At 39.6% G+C, this 17747-nt stretch overlaps 1 protein-coding gene across 1 annotated transcript in view; it reads right to left on the minus strand.

The window, feature by feature from the left end:
- Positions 1–17747, minus strand: part of LOC137310891 (protein argonaute-2) — a 120160-nt gene that overhangs the window by 63051 nt on the left and 39362 nt on the right. The window contains exons 4-10 of the mRNA XM_067978445.1: positions 13773–13954; positions 11034–11170; positions 8710–8844; positions 6395–6482; positions 5779–5926; positions 2699–2818; positions 489–611 (exon numbers count right to left, since the gene is read on the minus strand). Of these exons, the coding sequence (XP_067834546.1) occupies positions 489–611; positions 2699–2818; positions 5779–5926; positions 6395–6482; positions 8710–8844; positions 11034–11170; positions 13773–13954 (933 nt within the window). The remainder of the gene's footprint in view (positions 1–488; positions 612–2698; positions 2819–5778; positions 5927–6394; positions 6483–8709; positions 8845–11033; positions 11171–13772; positions 13955–17747) is intronic.

Genomic DNA, 17747 nt, shown 5'->3' on the forward strand with positions numbered 1-17747 from the left:
TATTCTCTGACTAAACTGTTCAGGATTATTCCATTTTACAGACACTTCACAGGAGGAGATAAAAAAACAATCATGGTTTTTCTACTTGGCTATGATCAGTTTCATTAGAACTCAATAGTTAACAAGATATTTAATATGTTCTGTTTAACTTTGCATACAAAGTCCAGATATATAGTAACTTTAACAAAGCAAAGCATCCCAAGGTGCTTCACAAACATTTGAAGGAAGAGAAGAGAAAGAATGGAGGAAAGGGACACCAAGAATCAAAGGGGAGTTAGCGAGGTGACTGACAGTCAGTTTTACAACAAAAGCTGGTACTTTCATGCAATCTATTTAGCACTGAAAAGTATTGCATCAAGGTTGACACCTCACAGGACTTTCTTGAATAGAGTACATTTAAGGAGATTTCAAAGTTTTATATATACCAAAGTTCCAAACCTATTCGATAAATGGTTTGTCTGTTTATTTTACAAAATAAAAGTCCTTACCCGACCGCCATACAATAGGGAAGGTGCCTGAAGAACACGACCTGGTACATCTGTCATGTCATCTCTCACTCCTATTCCAAATTCCCGAACATATGGGTCAGCGTTAAAGCTAGCACTTTTCATCTGAAAGGAAAAAGGCTCATTTGAATTGACTGAAGTAGATGTCTGTAGACCTGAAAATAACTTAGTTTACACTATTAAAAATAGATACGGTATAGCTGTTTTAGAACTACAAGTGTTTAGAAAAATATACATCATGCATCTGTAGACCACTAAGAAATCTTGACAGATGAGAAACCATAAAGGAAAAAATTTTGTAATTTTGCCAGAACATCTAATTATTCTGCAATCTTGTAATAATGATTGCAACTCCCACTACAGTGGTTCTGAAGTTAAAAACAAAATTAAGTTAAAATAGAACTGAAAGTCTTAAAAACAGTTCCTAAGCCATTGGATAACATTAACAAATTAGTCTGATCCACGTACCTGTATGGGGGGAGAAAAGGGATTCTCTTCAGCAACACCCTCATTAACAAAAATGAAGCCCAACAAAATGCAAAATGGTAACTGCCAGTAGAAACCAATGAAAATAGCAATAAAATGGATTTTAATTAAAATTGCTAGTGTACCTCAGTTTTACACTCGAGAGATAAGGGACTCCAGGCAAATTCCAAAACTTATACTTTTGCAATGTTGGTCTGCAACTTCCTTCTAAGAAACTATCAATTGCTTTCGTCAGAGGAAGATCCATTAAATTGAAAAAAAAATAAACAAATGCACTGCCTTAAAGGGTGATGGAAGCAGATTCAACAGTACTTTCAAAGGGGAATTGGATGTATGCGTAAAGCCGAAAAAATTGCAGGGCTATGGAGAAAGAGCGGGGGTGAGAATGGACTAATTGGATCTTTCAAAGAGCCAGCAAAGGCACGATGGGCCGAATGGCGGCCTTCTGTGCTGTAAGATTCTATGACTATTGTTGAAATCCTGGGCACATTGAGATTCAGAGACTATGGTGAAACTACAACTTACACCCATAGATGTTCAGTATTAGTGAAGCAACTGTACAGTACTTACCAGCTGATTCTGGCCTACCAAACTTCCAGTCTGTTTTAAATTTGGCTATGTGACATGACACAGGGAGATGCTGGGTTACGGATAGTCATTTCTCTATAAGCAAGAAAGAAAATAACTCTGCTCTTACCTGCCGGTTACACTGGGCTCAGTGAATTTCATTGGTACCCAAGGAAGGGTTTTAAAACAAAAAGTATAGAAGATAATTTAAGAAAAATAGTTATGTACACTATGTCCACGTGTGTATTGGAGAGCTTAATCCATTCAGTCTGTTCGTCATCCAGTAGTCATTAGAATGGATTACGAAAATCCACTTTGCCTGATACAACTCTTTTCAGTCAGCTGCACAGCAAGATTTAGCCCAATTCTGTCCTTTAGTCTATGAACAATGACAATGTCTCCCTGCAACACTAATGTTGATAGGTCCAATGTCTCAGGACATGCCTCCAAAAAGTCTGCACATCCCTAAAGTCTGCCCTTCATATCTTCAGCATGCATTGTGAATGTCAGTTAGCTCAAGTTAAACTATGGCAAGTTCCAAAGGAGACCGAACTGAATCAGATATGATCCTCTTTGGCAGATAGATGTATTTTTCTCCAAATATCGCTCAAGATAGAGCCCATATATTAAGTTTTAATTACAATGCGGGAAAGATTTTCACTGGTTAGTTACCCATATTTCCCTTTGTATAGCCTTCCAATTGCCAGAATATATTCCACCATAATTATCAAAGATTTGATTAAAGATTTCTGGATTATCAGCCAAGTTCACAATATGACTTAGTGCAAGTTTAATGTTAGGTTGCTTGAGGATATTAAAAACTGTATTTTGAACGTTTAAATAGTTCTGCTACCACACCCTCAACTTTGGTGTTGTCCCTCTACCATATCTGCAGGTTAAAAATACAGTGATAGATATTATTGCATGCATTTCATGATTGTTCCTGTATCATATGCTGTTTAGCAAACAGCATTAGACTACAACAAGGCAAAAATGTGTCACATTCTTATTTACAATGCTTAATTTAAAATTACTTGATAATTCAACATTTTTTAAGTGCATGAAACGACTTTAAATTATCAGGAGTATACTGTTTATCTAGACACCAGGAAAATATTTCCCACAGCAGGCCTACTCACCAGTTTGCTGATCTCATCTTGTCTGTCTGGTGCAGACCTGGCAGTGGCTCTAATCATAGTTGAGGTTTGATTGTCTGTCAACTTTTTTATACATCTCTGTCCAGCTACAATGTTACACACCTGGAATGAGACCAATTAAAATTAATAAGCCAGTAAACTAATATGACAGCATAAGACCCAGTTGAAACTTTTCTGATCATGTTTATATTGGAAAACATAATTCCTGTATGTTAGAAAATTAGATCTGTGGCATCTAAGGCCACTGGTCTCCACTGACCATGGAGCCCCCAGCTCAACTCTTGAAGACGATGCTCTACTGTTGCAATTTAATTATGTTAATAATAAAACTAATACTATTAACATAGGTGAACATATTGTTTTAGATAGAATTAAGAACCTGAAAACAGATAAGAGCAGCCAGGCCGGATGATATCAACCCAAGGGTCCTCAGGGAGATGGGACACATGCCATGCGAGCCTCTTGCCCGTATTTTTAATAACTCATTGCATCTGGGGCAGGTCCCATAGACTGGAAGGAGGATAACGTAGTCCCCATCTTTAAAAAAGGAGACAAGGAGGACCTGGGTAACAATAGGCCCATTAGTTTGACATCAGTAATAGGAAAGATGCTTGAAGGAATCATTAAGGATGTAATATATGACCACTTGGATAGAGAGGATCGTACCGGGACACCCAACATGGCTTCGAAAAAAGGTCATGTTTAACAAATTTGATTACATTTTTTGAAGAAGTCACCAAGATGGTGGATGAGGGAAGCCCAGAAGACATTGTCTACTTAGACTTCCTAAAAGCATTCGACAAGGTCTGCACGAGGCTTCTCTAGAAGATCGAAGCCTCTGATATTAGTGGTAATATATTGAGCTGGATTGAGAACTGGTTGGAAGGACATAGGCAGAATGTAGTTATAGATGGATTTGGATCTGTTTGAAGACCAGTCACCTGAGGTGGCCTGCAGGGATCGGTATTGGGACCGCTGCTCTTTACTATTTTTATTAGTGATCTAGATGTAGTTGTTGGGGGTACGATCTGCAAATTTGCAGATGATACCAAGATCTGTGCGAGTGTCAGGACTGTAGACAATGCTCGACTGCTTCAGGCGGATCTTGATGTGTTGGGGGACTGGGCTCATGACTGGCAAATGATGTTTAATTTGGAGAAATGCAGTGTTATGCATGTGGGCAGGACAAATGCTCAACATACATACACCCTTCAGGGAAAAGCATTAAAGCAGGCGGAGAAAAAAAGAGATCTGGGAGTTCTAGTGCATAGGTCTCTAAAGGTTCATGAGCAATGCCGTGAAGCGATAGCGAGAGCAAATAGGGTGTTGTATAGGACAATTGACAAAGCATACTATTTTGTCCTTGTACAAGACCTTGGTCAGGCCTTATTTGGAATACTGTGTTGAGATTTGGTGGTTTCACATGGTGAGTGATATTGAGGCTTTGGAAATGATGCAGAGAAGGGCCACTAGACTCATTCCCAGCTTAAAGCATCTTAGTTATCAAGATAGGCTAAAACAGCTGGGACTCTACACTTTAGACTAGCTTGGACTTAGGGGTGATCTGATTGAGGTTTATAAGACGATGAAAGGACTAGATTGTGTTCCAGTTGACAGTTTGTTCCAATTAAATACGTTAACATTGTGACCCCTGGTCCTCCCTAAGTTATACAAGATCAGATCTTGGTTAGATGTCAGGGGGTGGTTCTTTTCCCAGTGAAGAGTGGACTCTGGAACAGGCTGCCGGCTTGTGCGGTAGACGCCGATTCACTGATTGCCTTCAAGCGAGAGCTGGACCTGTTCCTGGCTGGGGCAGAGATCACCTCTTACAAAATGTAGGTAATGTGATGCATAGAATTATCAGAGCCAGAGTGGTGATCTGGATTAGTTTCAATCGCCAAAGGGGTTGGAGAGGAATTTCCCAGATTTTTTTCCCCCAAATTGGCCTGGGTTTTTTAATCTGGTTTTTCGCCTCTTCCAGGAGATCACATGTGTGGGGTGAGGAGTGAATATATTGTAATACACAAGGTATCACGATTGTGTGGGGCAAGCTGGATGGGCCAGAGGGTCTTTTCCTGTCCGTCATTGTTCGTATCTCAATTTCTTTTCTCAAAACTAAAACAAGGAAGTAAATATCTTGTATACCACATACAAAATAATGAATGGTTAGGTGATGAATTACAGACCTGCATTGTTAGCCCTTTAGGCTTGTATATGCCACTTATGTCCAAACATTTCATTCAAGTTTATCCCGACCAACCATTAACTTCTATGAAACAGACTTATTTTCTGGATTCCTCAATAACCTACAACTCTCCTAGTTCATGCCAACCAGAATACAAAATAGCTGCTTTCATAAATGGTCAATGAACATTATAGAATCATACTTCTACCAGCTATAAATAAACAATAGAAAATAAGCTATTTATTTATTTTTTTAAAGTTTTAACACAGCTGTGTAAACTGGTATCACATTAATAGAAATACCAGTATTGATAGTGTGAACATGGCAAGCTTTTGATCGATTCAAGATCCATTCAAGACAAAAAGGCAAACCCAGCCTGGCAACTTGATGTTACTGCACTCCTAACTTCACCCAGGGCCTATGGTGCTGAATTTAAAACAAGTTGGAACATTTGTGTATTCAGAGCTGAGAAAGATGGAGGCCTCAAGTCCCATTCAGTTCCCAATCTAAGCAGTGCTGAATAAGAAGGCATGGTCAAATTGGACAGGAGACTGGGGCAACCTCAGTAAGATGAGGGAAAAATCTGATGGGAGAGTCATGCCTGCAAGGTCCCTGGCAACTCTTAGCAGCCAGCTACAAGCAATATTGGCAGTAGGCTGAAGAGATGTCAAACCAGGTGGACAAAGATTAAAAAAATAGAACAGAGGCAAAGGGAAAAGGGGGGGGGAAAAGTGAAAAAATGCCTGGAGAGCAACTGTAGATCATAGATCACCATCTATACAGCCAACAGACTCAGAGCAAAAGGATTGCAATACATGTTCTTTCAAACCTTTATTAAAAGCCTAGAATGTCACAATACACAACACAACTGACTTGCCTCAAGAGGAAGATAGGTGTGTTTTTGCTCCTGTCCAACTTGTAGACATGGTAAATGAGGATAGCGAAGATTTAGTTTGTGCTTGTCCTTGAAATATTGTGCTACTGTGCATTCAACAGTCTGTCCATTCTCCTGCTGAAGTGGGAATCTGTATAAATCCAATAGAGAAAAATAAAATTAGAAGTTTTATTTGTAGACAATATCAAATAAAACCAATAAAATAAATCCTGTTTTAATATTTCTTTAAAAAAAGACTTATCGGGAGGGACCAGAGGAAAAATATTTTAATAATGAACAATGCTTTTAGTAAAAGTCATCTTAGAACTAAAAATGGCTCTAGAAATAAATACACTGAAGATTTACTGCTCTTAAATGTTAAAACCTATCGCAGCATAGGTGGAGAAACTTGTAACAGCAACTAGGAATTAGTTAAGATGCACAATTTTATTTTTACACGAGATGGGGAATTTGAGTTTAACAGCTGAAGTATAACTATAGTTCTACAATTTGTCTAAGGTTAATATACGGATACATCTTTGAAGATTTTTTAAAAATTCGATCATGTCAAATTTGTTATTTGTTATTTTGTAATTTTTTCCATACATAAATGTCTTACGTTTGATGGCTTGCTGGTCTTCTGGTAACATTGCACACTCTATACTTTCTCTTCATTTGTCCACAATGAGTTATCTCCACCTTGAGTCCTACAGAGAATCAAATCCACAGTCTTTCAAACAACAGACCAAATACTAGTATTTCTATAGTAATAAGAACATAAGAAATAGGAGCAGGGGTAGGCCAATCGGCCCTTCGAGCCTGCTCCGCCATTTAATAAGATCACGGCTGATCTGATCCTAACCTCAAATCTAAATTCATGTCCAATTTCCTGCCCGCTCCCCGTAATCCCTACCATAGTACTCATACCATACAAAGGTATCTTGGGGCACTTCACAGGGTCATAGAAATGAAGACAGAATACTATGCAGAGTGTAGAGGAAGGAGGTGGTGAGAGGGGAGGAGAGAAGGAAGCGGGTCATTAAAAAAAATTGGGCATTGGAAAACAGTGCAGCAGAGTGCTTTGGCAAAGTGGTCAGCTGGGCTAGTCAGCCAATGTTAATTTCAAGGTGCCAACCAATTGTGTCTTCAGACACTGCAGAGAAATTTGTTATTGTTTCAGCTAGGTAATGATATATATTTGTCAGTTAAAAAGGAGCAGAAAACAAAGGCAAATGCTCAAATGGCAGCAAAAACAAAAAGTAAATGTAAAAATTCAGATAGATCAACTGCTGGTACTTAACCTGCAGTTTCATTCTTCAGATCATATTGCCTACTCTCAATTCCCCAGTACAGTGCAGGAGACTGTCTTGAATTGAGCATGCCCTACTATCCCCCACAGCACATTCGAATCTGTGTTACTGCAAAGCACTATTTTAAAATTAGTTGTTACATCAAGTTACATCGAAACTGCAGAAAACAGGTCATTCAGCCCAACTGGTCTATGTCATCATTTAAGCTCCAAACAAGCCTCCTCTCTCCTTCATCTAAACATATCAGAATACCCTTCTATTCCTTTCACCCTCATGTGCTTTTCTAGCCTCCCCTTAAATGCATCTATGCTATTTGCCTCAACTACTCCTTGTGATAGTGTTCCACATTCTTATCACTCTTTGGCTAAAGAAGTTTCTCCTGAATTCCCTATTGGATTTATTAGCAACTATTTTATATTTATGATCTCTAGTTTGGGCTCCCCCACGTTCGCCCCTACGTCTACCCTATCAAACACTATTATCTTAAAGACCTCCATCAGGTCACCCCTCAGCCTTATCTTTTCTAGAGAAAACAGCCCCAGCCTGTTCAGCCTTTCCTGATAAGGATATCTTCTCAGTTTTGGTATCATCCTTATGAATCCTTTTTGCACCCTCTCCAATGCCTCTACATCCTTTCTATAATATGGAGACCAGAACTGTGCACAATATTCCAAGTGTGGTCTAACCAAAGTTCTATACAAGTTTAACATAACTTCTTTGCTTTTCAATTCTATCCCTCTAGAAATGAACCCTAGTGAAGGCTTGATTTGCCTTGCTTATGGCCTTATTAACCTGTTGATGCCTCAGATTACACTAATCCCACACCCACCCTTCAAAATCTTTCCTGGATTGAAGTTTAAACTTTGCAGAATTACTGCCTTCAACTTACCCCCATTTATATGTAGGCATTATTTTCTAGAGTTCAGAAAGCATTCTTCAATAAAATCATCTGAAAATCTCAAAGCAATTGTCAGCTTGTAAATTCAGTTGGAAGAATTCATTATTCTCTATACAATTTGCTCCTAGTTACAGTATCAATCTGTAACACTGCAGTATTCAATTTCTAGCAGCAGAAATGAAATGCAAATATTCTGTCTCTTTTTTTATATATTTGATCTTGGAATGTGGGCGATGTTGGCAAGGTAACACTTATTGCCCATCCCCACTTGCCCTGACAACGGAGTGGTTTAAGAGTCAACCATGTAGTGTGGGACTGCAGTCATATGTAGATAAGGCTAGGTAGGGGTGGCAAGTTCCCTTCCCTGAAGAACGTTAGTGAACTAGGTGGGTTTTTGTGACAATCTGACAGCTTTCATGGTCATTGTTTCTGGTGTTAGTCCAAAAATTACCAAATTTCTTGAATTCAATTGCACAACTTTCCATGCTACTATTGGAACACTCAACCTCTGGGTTACTGGTCCAGGACTATAACCATTACATTATCATATCCCTAAGTTGACTCTGGACACCATTAGCTCTCAATTAATATTGTGCAAAACTATTTTAAAATTGCAAATGTTCAGATGAACATAAAAAAGGAAAACCGTAATAGCACATTAAAAACTAAGATATTTAATACCGTAAACCTCATCCAACTGCAATTGTATTCAGTTTCTACACTTACCTTTAATCTCCTTGGTGAATTTTACTCTCTGGGAGTCAGTTAATGGTTTCTGCTGTTCTTCAATATTTTTAAAATCCAAAACTTCACACATGAATTCAATCACTGGTTGGGCTTTATAAAACGCTGTAGCGGACACTGAAAAAAAAGAAATTTCTAAAGATTTGTAACATTCTTTCTCTCTCGCTCCTTTTTTTGCAGCAAATATTTGAGCTCAAGATAATATGATAGTGGTACAGAATTAAACTGTTTTCCCATTTGTGGCGTCCAGGATCAGGATCTAACAATTGCAGATCAACTGTAGCAGTCAGATGCCGAGTAAAGCTCCCTCTTCTTTGTCTCGAAATATGCTATAACCCTAACTTCAGAAAAGCAAACCTTAAAAGATGTCAGAAGCCAATTTATCTCACTAAAAATTAGATGCTAAAAGTACAGAAAATATTTGTTATGTGCCTGGAAGTAGCAATATCTGATTTATACTGTAATATGCAGAAAGGGTTTAAACATGGATTTGAACAGCATGGGAAACTATGATCTAGAGCCAGAAAGAATGGGCGAGAAACTGGGAGAACTGAAGAAACAGGACACAGAACCCAGAAGCCCAAGAGATACAGAGGGGAGAGCATGGGTACAAAACTAAGACCTGGAAAGCATGGTAAATCTGAAGTATAAAAAGGTTAATCTGCACAAGCTCAAGCAGCTGTCTGGGCAAATCGCCAATCATGTCTGGACAACATATGTTGCCACGCTCAGTTTGGGCAAAGCAGTATGTCAATTTAGCGGATTGTCCAAACCACATCCATTATAAATGGAGTGTATTACTTTTACTCAGATTATACTGGCATGTTCCTTATGTGGTAAACATGGCTGTACTATTCCTCAATGACAGCTGAATAGTAGATGGATTTTTGTGTGGAAAATATATATGAGTTAACGCATAGTGGAACAAGAAATGTGAAGTGCGTATAATATAGAGGTATTCATCAGCTGTAGTGGAAATGATTTCGACATGATCATTAACCACAAAGTAGTTAGTCATTCTGAAGTTGTAATCAATAAGGTAAATCAAGTACTCAGGTGCGTTTTGTGGACATTTGATCAGAAGTTGAAACAAGTTATTCTAATCTTGCAAAGATCATTGATGAGGACACATTTAGACTGGTGTGTAATTTTGGCACGATAATTTTGAAGGGACACTGATTCAGTGGGAAGAGTTCAACGGAGAAACGAAGATTGAAAATGCTTTATACAATTCAGTGTTCCTTGCCATAAATAATGGCAGTTAAAACTACAGGATTCTGCATTCTGAAGCAAGTGAATTTAGCGGCTATACAGACTGATTCCAGCAGCTCACAATTTTGGGTTATGATGGTCTAAATCCAATTTCGTTGTCAATAATTTTCATGGTTTAACTAGAACTGTAAATTCAAGAACGTTTCAACCTTGTTTGGATACTATGAATGTACTATAATAACTACAAAAGCAAATTTATCACATTATGCTATTCTGCTGCGATATTTATATTACACATGCATGCCAGTGCATAATGTACATATGTTGGTTTCTAGGACCATATTTATCGCCTATTTCTTAGTGAAAGTTAAAATACAAAAATATTAACTCCTTAAAAGCTAAAAGGTTCACACGCATATACATATACACACACACAGACTCACAGAATGAACTGTAAAATTGCAATTAGTCATTCTAGCATGTCCACATTGAAGATCAACACCCATCAAATGTAGTAATCACAGTGCAAAATTGTTTAGACTTTAAGCTTCAACAAATTTGAATAGATTGTGAACTCTAGTTTCTAATGTTATTCTGAGCCCAGTCTACTCCCTCAGGTGTAAAAGATCTCTCAGAATTTGAAGAGGAGGGAAGCTCGCACAATGTCTTGGGCCAGCATTTCTCTCAATCAAAATTGCTATTAAAAAACAACAAAATTATGTAGTCATCTATGTCATTGCTGTTTGTGCGACTTTCCTCTGCGCTTCCCTACATTACAACAGTGACTACATTTCAAAAGTATGTCATTGGCTATGAAGCGTTTTGGGATGCCCTGTGATTACAAAAGGCGCTATATAAATACAAGCTTCTTCTTTCCTCCCAATACCAAAAAGAACTAGTTAATATGGCTCTGTTTTCGGTCCCATTGTCTGATTTTCTACAACTCTCACCCATGCCATGTTAAGTTCATTAATCAATGTAATTTAAAAACTCAAAAGGCAGGCACCTCAAAACTCGATCAATTGAGAGTAGGTGAATATTACGTCTTTTCTAAAACCATAAAATAGTACAACAGCCTAACCTCAGAAACATACCATCAATATTAAGCATCATTTTCCACAATGAAGGCCTGACTGACTGGTGAAATCCAAACCAGACTTCCCTGCCCCCTCCCAAGGGATTAGAGCAACCTTCAGATGGTGTGAAAAACGAACGGCCTACTGGAGTGTACCTGAAAGGGAAAAAGAAATATTAACTGGACAGAGAATATAATCACTAATTATGTAACTGTGAAGACTTTAATAAAACAATTTTTACAGCTCCTCTTGCAAATTAAACAGTGTAAAGTAATATTCACTCAAACTGAAAAGTGGATGTAGGAACTGCAGATTTTTCCATCTGGCTTCAAACAAGGCAATAAAAATCATAGTGCTATGCAATACTTGAGAATATTAAAGCTTTTAATTTTTTTTCTACTTCCTCTTACGACTGCATAGTGGAGATGGATATTCTGTACCCGCCTAATCAAATAGCAGATGATCCGTAGGTTATATGTTTCACACGCTTCACCTGCAAAGAGATCCCCTCAGTTCGATGGTTCCGGATTAAAGGAATATCATTGTTCTGACTCACTTTTTTTATGCTAACATTAAATTTAGTCAGGTAGAGGATTTTTCAGTGTTTACCATATATAAACTTGCCCAAAAGGCAACGTACTTTCCAGTAGCAGCAGATTCAAATTTTAATTACAATTCTGTAGAAGCTCACATTACATTGCCTCATTTGCTCCTGATGTCCCACTCATCTCTCTACAGCTCCCAGTCTCTGTTCCCCAAGTGTGTTAGTGTGCTGTGATGGCAGGGAATGAAAAAGACTGCACACACATTAAAATCAAATTTTCTGTTCTGTGACATCACCCTATAGAGAAGACCGCATCATGAGCAGTGAATACAGTATACCAAGTTGGAAGACATGCAAGTAAATTGCTGTTTCATCTGGAAGGAGTGTTTGGGGCCCTGGACAGTGGGAAGGGAGGAGGTGAAAGCAGAGGTGTTGCATCTCCTGCGCTTGCATGGGAAGGTGCCAGGGGAAGGGGATCATGTGTTGAGGGTGATGGAAGAGTGGACCAGGGTGTTGCGGAGGGAGCGGTCCCTTCAAATGCTGAATGGGGAGAAGAGGGGAAGATGTGTTTGGTGGTGGCAAGTAGATAAGTAGCTCTTTAGATTAAAAACAAGGAAAAGAAGTACTGAGTGAGGTGCACCAGGGATACATATATGACCTGGAATCACAATATCAATGCAAGGTAATTTAATTTGCAAAAGACACCAAGCTAGAGAGGACTATGGACTCAGAGGAAGCAGCCAAACCCTTACAAAGAAAGCTCAATGGAGTTTGCACATGGGGCTGATCAGGATAAATGCAAGATAAATGCATGTTGGAGATAAAAATAACAGGCACTTGTACTATATGAATGGGACAGAACATGTCAAGGAGAAAGTTAAGAGACACCTAGGAGTGCTAGTTTACTCATCACTCACCAGGTCTAAATATGAGGTAGCTTTCAAATTAGATCACACATGACCAACCTGACTTTTTTTTTTAAGATGATTTTCCAAGGTCACCAACATCTAGAAGGCCTTTGGTGAAGTATCCCAAGAGACTCATTGATAAACTAGTCAGTGGGTAATCTAGGGAAAGTAACTGGCTAATGGAAGGGTATTTGTTTGAGTGTCACTGGCTGCAGTGGGAGATATTGCATGTAGTGCACTCGGGGTCTGTGCCAAGACTCGACCTGTTTCAGGTGTATATATTAATGACCTGGAATTGCTGTCTCAAGTTGAAGGAGATCTAGGGGCTTTAATTGACTCATCACTCACCAGTGTGGGGTGGCTATAAACAAAGCAAATAGGATTATATTGCCAAATCCATTGATTTCAAATCCCCACTGTCATGCTAAAGCTGTATAGTGCCCTGGTTAGACCACAGCTGAAGTACAATTCTGGTCGCTGGAACACAAGCATGCAATGTAGGAAAGTAAAGAGATTGAGCAAAGAATGGTAAAGAATGACTTGATAAACCAGGATCTTTCAGCCTCAAAGAGGCATGTATCAGAGGGGACCTCAGAGGTATACAACATATTTAATGGGATACAGAAAGTAAACCCAAAACAATATTTTCAAAAATGCCACGGGAGCAGGACAGTTACCAGGAAGTATTTCTTTATACAAAGTGCAATCGATTGCTGGAACAGGTTGTCAGGAAAGATAAGAGGCCAGGACAATAGGTTCACTTAAAGCTAGGTGCTATAATGAAACAGCAGGGTTAAGTATTCTGAAAGGATGAAATCAAATTGGTTGCAGGTTCTTGCTCATCCAAACTTTTATTTATCACAGGTCAAGTATCTGATTTCCATTTGTTGAGGTTGTAAATTTTTGAGTAATTGCAAACATATGATCAGGTGCTATGCTGTGCATCAAAATGTGTGTAATTCCCAACTAGGCAGTGGGTGAAAGCACTGATCACCACATCTGCATTTAAAGTGACAATGCATGGCAGTGTGAAAGTAGCTCTCTTTAATCTTTCTTTTCTAACTGATCTAGTCAATATTCCTTGAAAGAATCAACTTTTTTTTTAAATTGGAGAATCTAGTATTAAAAAGGTGAGATCACAGTTTTTGTGGAATGATGCACCAGTAGGATACTTCACTGTGATTGTGCATTCCAACAGAGTGTTACTGCAACACAGAGTTACTAGTTTCCTTTTACATGCAGAAACCCAAAACTCATGAGATACCTACTGAATATCACATTTAGTCACTACATGGCTTTTCTCACCTCATGGAGGGTAGATGTCTCATCACTACATCTAGTGCTTGAATAGATTCAAAAGGAATCGCTGGGAGTCGACCAGAAAGTGCATCATGCAAGGCTTGGAGGCTGACACATGCCACCCACTTTATCACCACCTTAAAGATTCTGTCCTTTCCTTCCCCTGGTAGAGTCACCTCTAGCTCCACCTATTTAAAAGAAAAATCAAATAATGAGAGCAGGGAAAAGTAAGACAATGTAAACATTAACTACAACACAAAAACAGAAATGCCTATTTAAAGTCACATCAACTGAAAACCATATTCAGATAACATCTATACATAATACATTTCAACATCCATCAATAATCAAAACAAAAAGTGACAAGCACTTGTGCAAATAAAGATTGTAGTATATATTCACAATTTATCCGGTAAATGTACTTCACTAAAATAGTCACAATGGGAATTGAAGGGAGGTCCACCTTTACATCTTTTAATCTAATTTTCTAGCACGTGATGCAAATAAATTAACATGAAGTTTTGCTCATTCAGGGAAATGATTACTAATGCAATCCTTTGTGGTCTGATGTAAAGTAGATCCTGTGATGATCTAATCATTTATAGAAGAGTCAATATGTTAGTCACAATAACAACAGCCTGCTATACTTTTAAAAAGTATCCCATGGGATTAAAGAGGCAGTAGCAGTGAGGATAAGAAATTGGCTGAGAGACAGAAAGCAGAGTAGCAGTGAACAGTTGTTTTTCAGATTGGAGGGAAGTGTACAGTGGTGTTCCCCCAGAGATCGGCATTGGAATCACTGCTCTATTTGAGATATATTAATGACCAGGACTTGGGTATAGAGGGCATAATTTCAAAGCGTGCAGATGTCACAAGGCTTGGAAATGTAGTAAACAGAAAGGATAATGGAAGCAGACTTCAGGAGGATAGATAAGACTAGTGAAACGAGCAGATATATGGCAGATGAAATTTAAATCAGAGAAGTGTGAAGCGATGCATTTTTGAAGTAAAAATAAGGAGAGGCAGTATAAAGTAAATGCTACAATTTTAAAGGAGGTGCAGTGACAGAGACCTGGGGGTTCACATAAACAAATCTTTGAAGGACGCAGAACAAGTTGATAAAGCTGTTAAAAAAACATACGGTATCCTTGGCTTTGTAAATAGAGGCATAGACTAAGGAAGTGATGGTAAACCTTTATAAATCACTGGATGCTGAGAGGTTGGTCCCCTAGCTGGAGTGTCTAGAACTATTTTTTTTTATTCGTTCATGGGATGTGGATGTGGCTGGCAAGGCCAGCATTTATTGCCCATCCTTAAACTAGGGAGCATTGTCTCAGGATAAGGGGTCAGCCATTTAAGATTGAAATAAGGAGGAATTTCTTCACTCAGAGGGTTGTGAATCTTTGGAATTCTCTACCCGAGAGGGCTGTGGATGCGGAGTCGTCAAGGCTGAGATAGATAGTATTTTTGGACTCCAGGGATTGGGCTGGAAAGTGGAGTTGAGGTCGAAAAACCATGATCTTATTGAATGGCGGAGCAGGCTCAAGGGGCCGTATGGCCTACTCCTGTTCCTATTTCTTATGTTATATTCTTATGTTAGACCTCAGCTAGAGTATTGTGTCCAATTCTGGGCACCACACTTTAGAAAGAATGTCAAGGCACTGGAGAGGGTGCAGAGGAGATTTATGTAGAAAAGCTGGGGTTATTCTCCTTAGAGCAGAGAAGGTTATGGGGAGATTTAATAGAGGTGTGCAAAATCATGAAAGGTTTTGACAGAGTAGATAGGGAGAAATTGTTTCCATTAGCAGGAGGGTCAGTAACCAGAGGACACAGTTTTAAGATAACTGTCAAAAAAGCCGGGGGGGGGGGGGGGGGAAGGAGGAGAATTATTTTTAAAACTCAGCAAGAATGCATTGCCTGGAAGTGTGGTGAAAGCGGATTCAATAGTAACTTTCAAAAGGGACGTGGATGTATACTTAAAAAGGAAAAATTTGCAGGACTATGGAGAAAGCGCAGGAGAGTGGGACTAATTGGAGAGCCAGCACAGGTACGATGGGCCGAATGACCACCTTCTGTGCTGTATGATTCTAAATCAAGGCTCTTTTTTTAAAAAAAAGACTGGCATTTATATAGCACCTTTCACGACCTCAGGACATCCCAAAGCGCTTTACAGCCAATTAAATACTTTTAAAGTGTAGTCACCATTATAATTTGGGAAACACAGCAGCCAATTTGCACACAGCAAAGTCCCACAAACAGCAATATGATAATGACCAGCTAATTTCGCAGACCAGCAGAATTTCTCTGCTCTTCTTCGAAATAATGCTATGGGATCTTTTTACATTCACCTGAGGGCAGATGGCCTCAGTTTAACATCTCATCCAAAAGACGGCACCTCCGATAGCGCAGCACTCCCTCAGTACTGCACTGGAGTGTCAGCCTAGATTTTATGCTCAAGTCTCTGGAGTTGGACTTGATCCCATAACCTTTTGACTCGGGGGTGAGTGTGCTTCCTGAGCTGAGCTTCCGACCCCATGTCCTCTCCATTACCAAGGCTACCTACTTCCACATCCATAACATCGCCCATCTCAGCTCAGCTCATCTGCTGCGGAAACCCTCATCCATGCATTTGTCACCTCTAGACTCTACTATTAAAATGATCTGCTGGCCGACCTCCGACCTTGCACCCTCCATAAACTGGAGTTCATCAAAACTCTGCTGCCCGTATCCTAACTCGTACCAAGTCCCATTCACCCATCACGTCGGTGCTCACCTGACCTACACTAGCTCCCAGTCCAGCAACACCTCAATTTTAAAATTCTCATCCCTGTTTTCAAATCCCTCCATGGCTTCTCCCCTCTCAACCTCACTAACCTCCTCCGGCCCTACAACCCTCCGAGATCTCTGCACTCCTCCAATTCTGGCCTCTTGCGCATCTCCGATTTTCATCGCTCCACTGTTGGCAGCTGTGCCTTCAGCTGCCTAGGCCCTAAACTCTGGAATTCCATCCCCAAACCTCTCCATCTCCCTGCTCCTTTAAGATGCTCCTTAGAGCCTACCTCTTTGACCAAACCTTTGGTCACCTGTCCTAATATTTCCTTCTGCAGCTTGGTGTCAAATTTTGTTTGATAGCACTTATTCTAATCTCATGGTAGCAGTGCTGTGTTAGTTATTTCCTTGAAATACACCTGCAATCTGGAGGAAATCACAAAGGCATTTTTGCTGCAGTCTAAACTTGAATTTTTTTTTGCCTTGGAGAGAAGTATAGGAGAGCAAAGGAGAGTAAAGCAAGTCAAAGAGGATAATGCTGCCCAACAATGACTGTACATGGCAAACTCATGGAACAACTACAAATGCCTTATGTCTTTTACCAATACCACCCAGCTCTACCCCTATGCCATCACCCTAAACTCCATTAGCACAACTGTGTGCTCAGATTGCTTGTCTGTCATCAAATCATGGGCGAGCCAGCACATCTCCAACCTAACTAACAAAAACCACTAACATTGCAATAACTGAATTCCCCTTCCAAGTTGCTCACTTCAACTGAACTTGACAGTGCACTCAAAGATTCAAACGCCATAGTCTTTCAATCACCAAGACCGCTTACTTCCATCTCCGTAACATCATCTGCTTTTACTGAAACCCTTGGTACCTTCCAGGCTTTTCCAACACCCGCCTCACTGGTCTCCCTAACTCTACCTCAAAGAATCATTGAAAGGTTACAGCACGGAAGGAGGCCATTCGGTCCATCGAGTCCGTGCCAGCTCTAAAGGTCCATCACTCACTTCTGCTTACCCATCACCCAATGCCCTCGCCAACATCCACTGGGTCTTTACTTCCCCCAACACACTGAATTTAAAAATCTTTTCTTTAATACACGTTCCTTCATGGACTTACCTCAGTCTATCTCACCAACCTCCTCCAGCCCTGTGCCTCTTCAGTCTTCTGACTCTGGCCTCTTATGCACAAATCCCTCCC

The sequence above is a fragment of the Heptranchias perlo genome, chromosome 3 (assembly GCF_035084215.1).
Source record: "Heptranchias perlo isolate sHepPer1 chromosome 3, sHepPer1.hap1, whole genome shotgun sequence".
Classification (NCBI taxonomy): Eukaryota; Metazoa; Chordata; class Chondrichthyes; order Hexanchiformes; family Hexanchidae; genus Heptranchias; species Heptranchias perlo.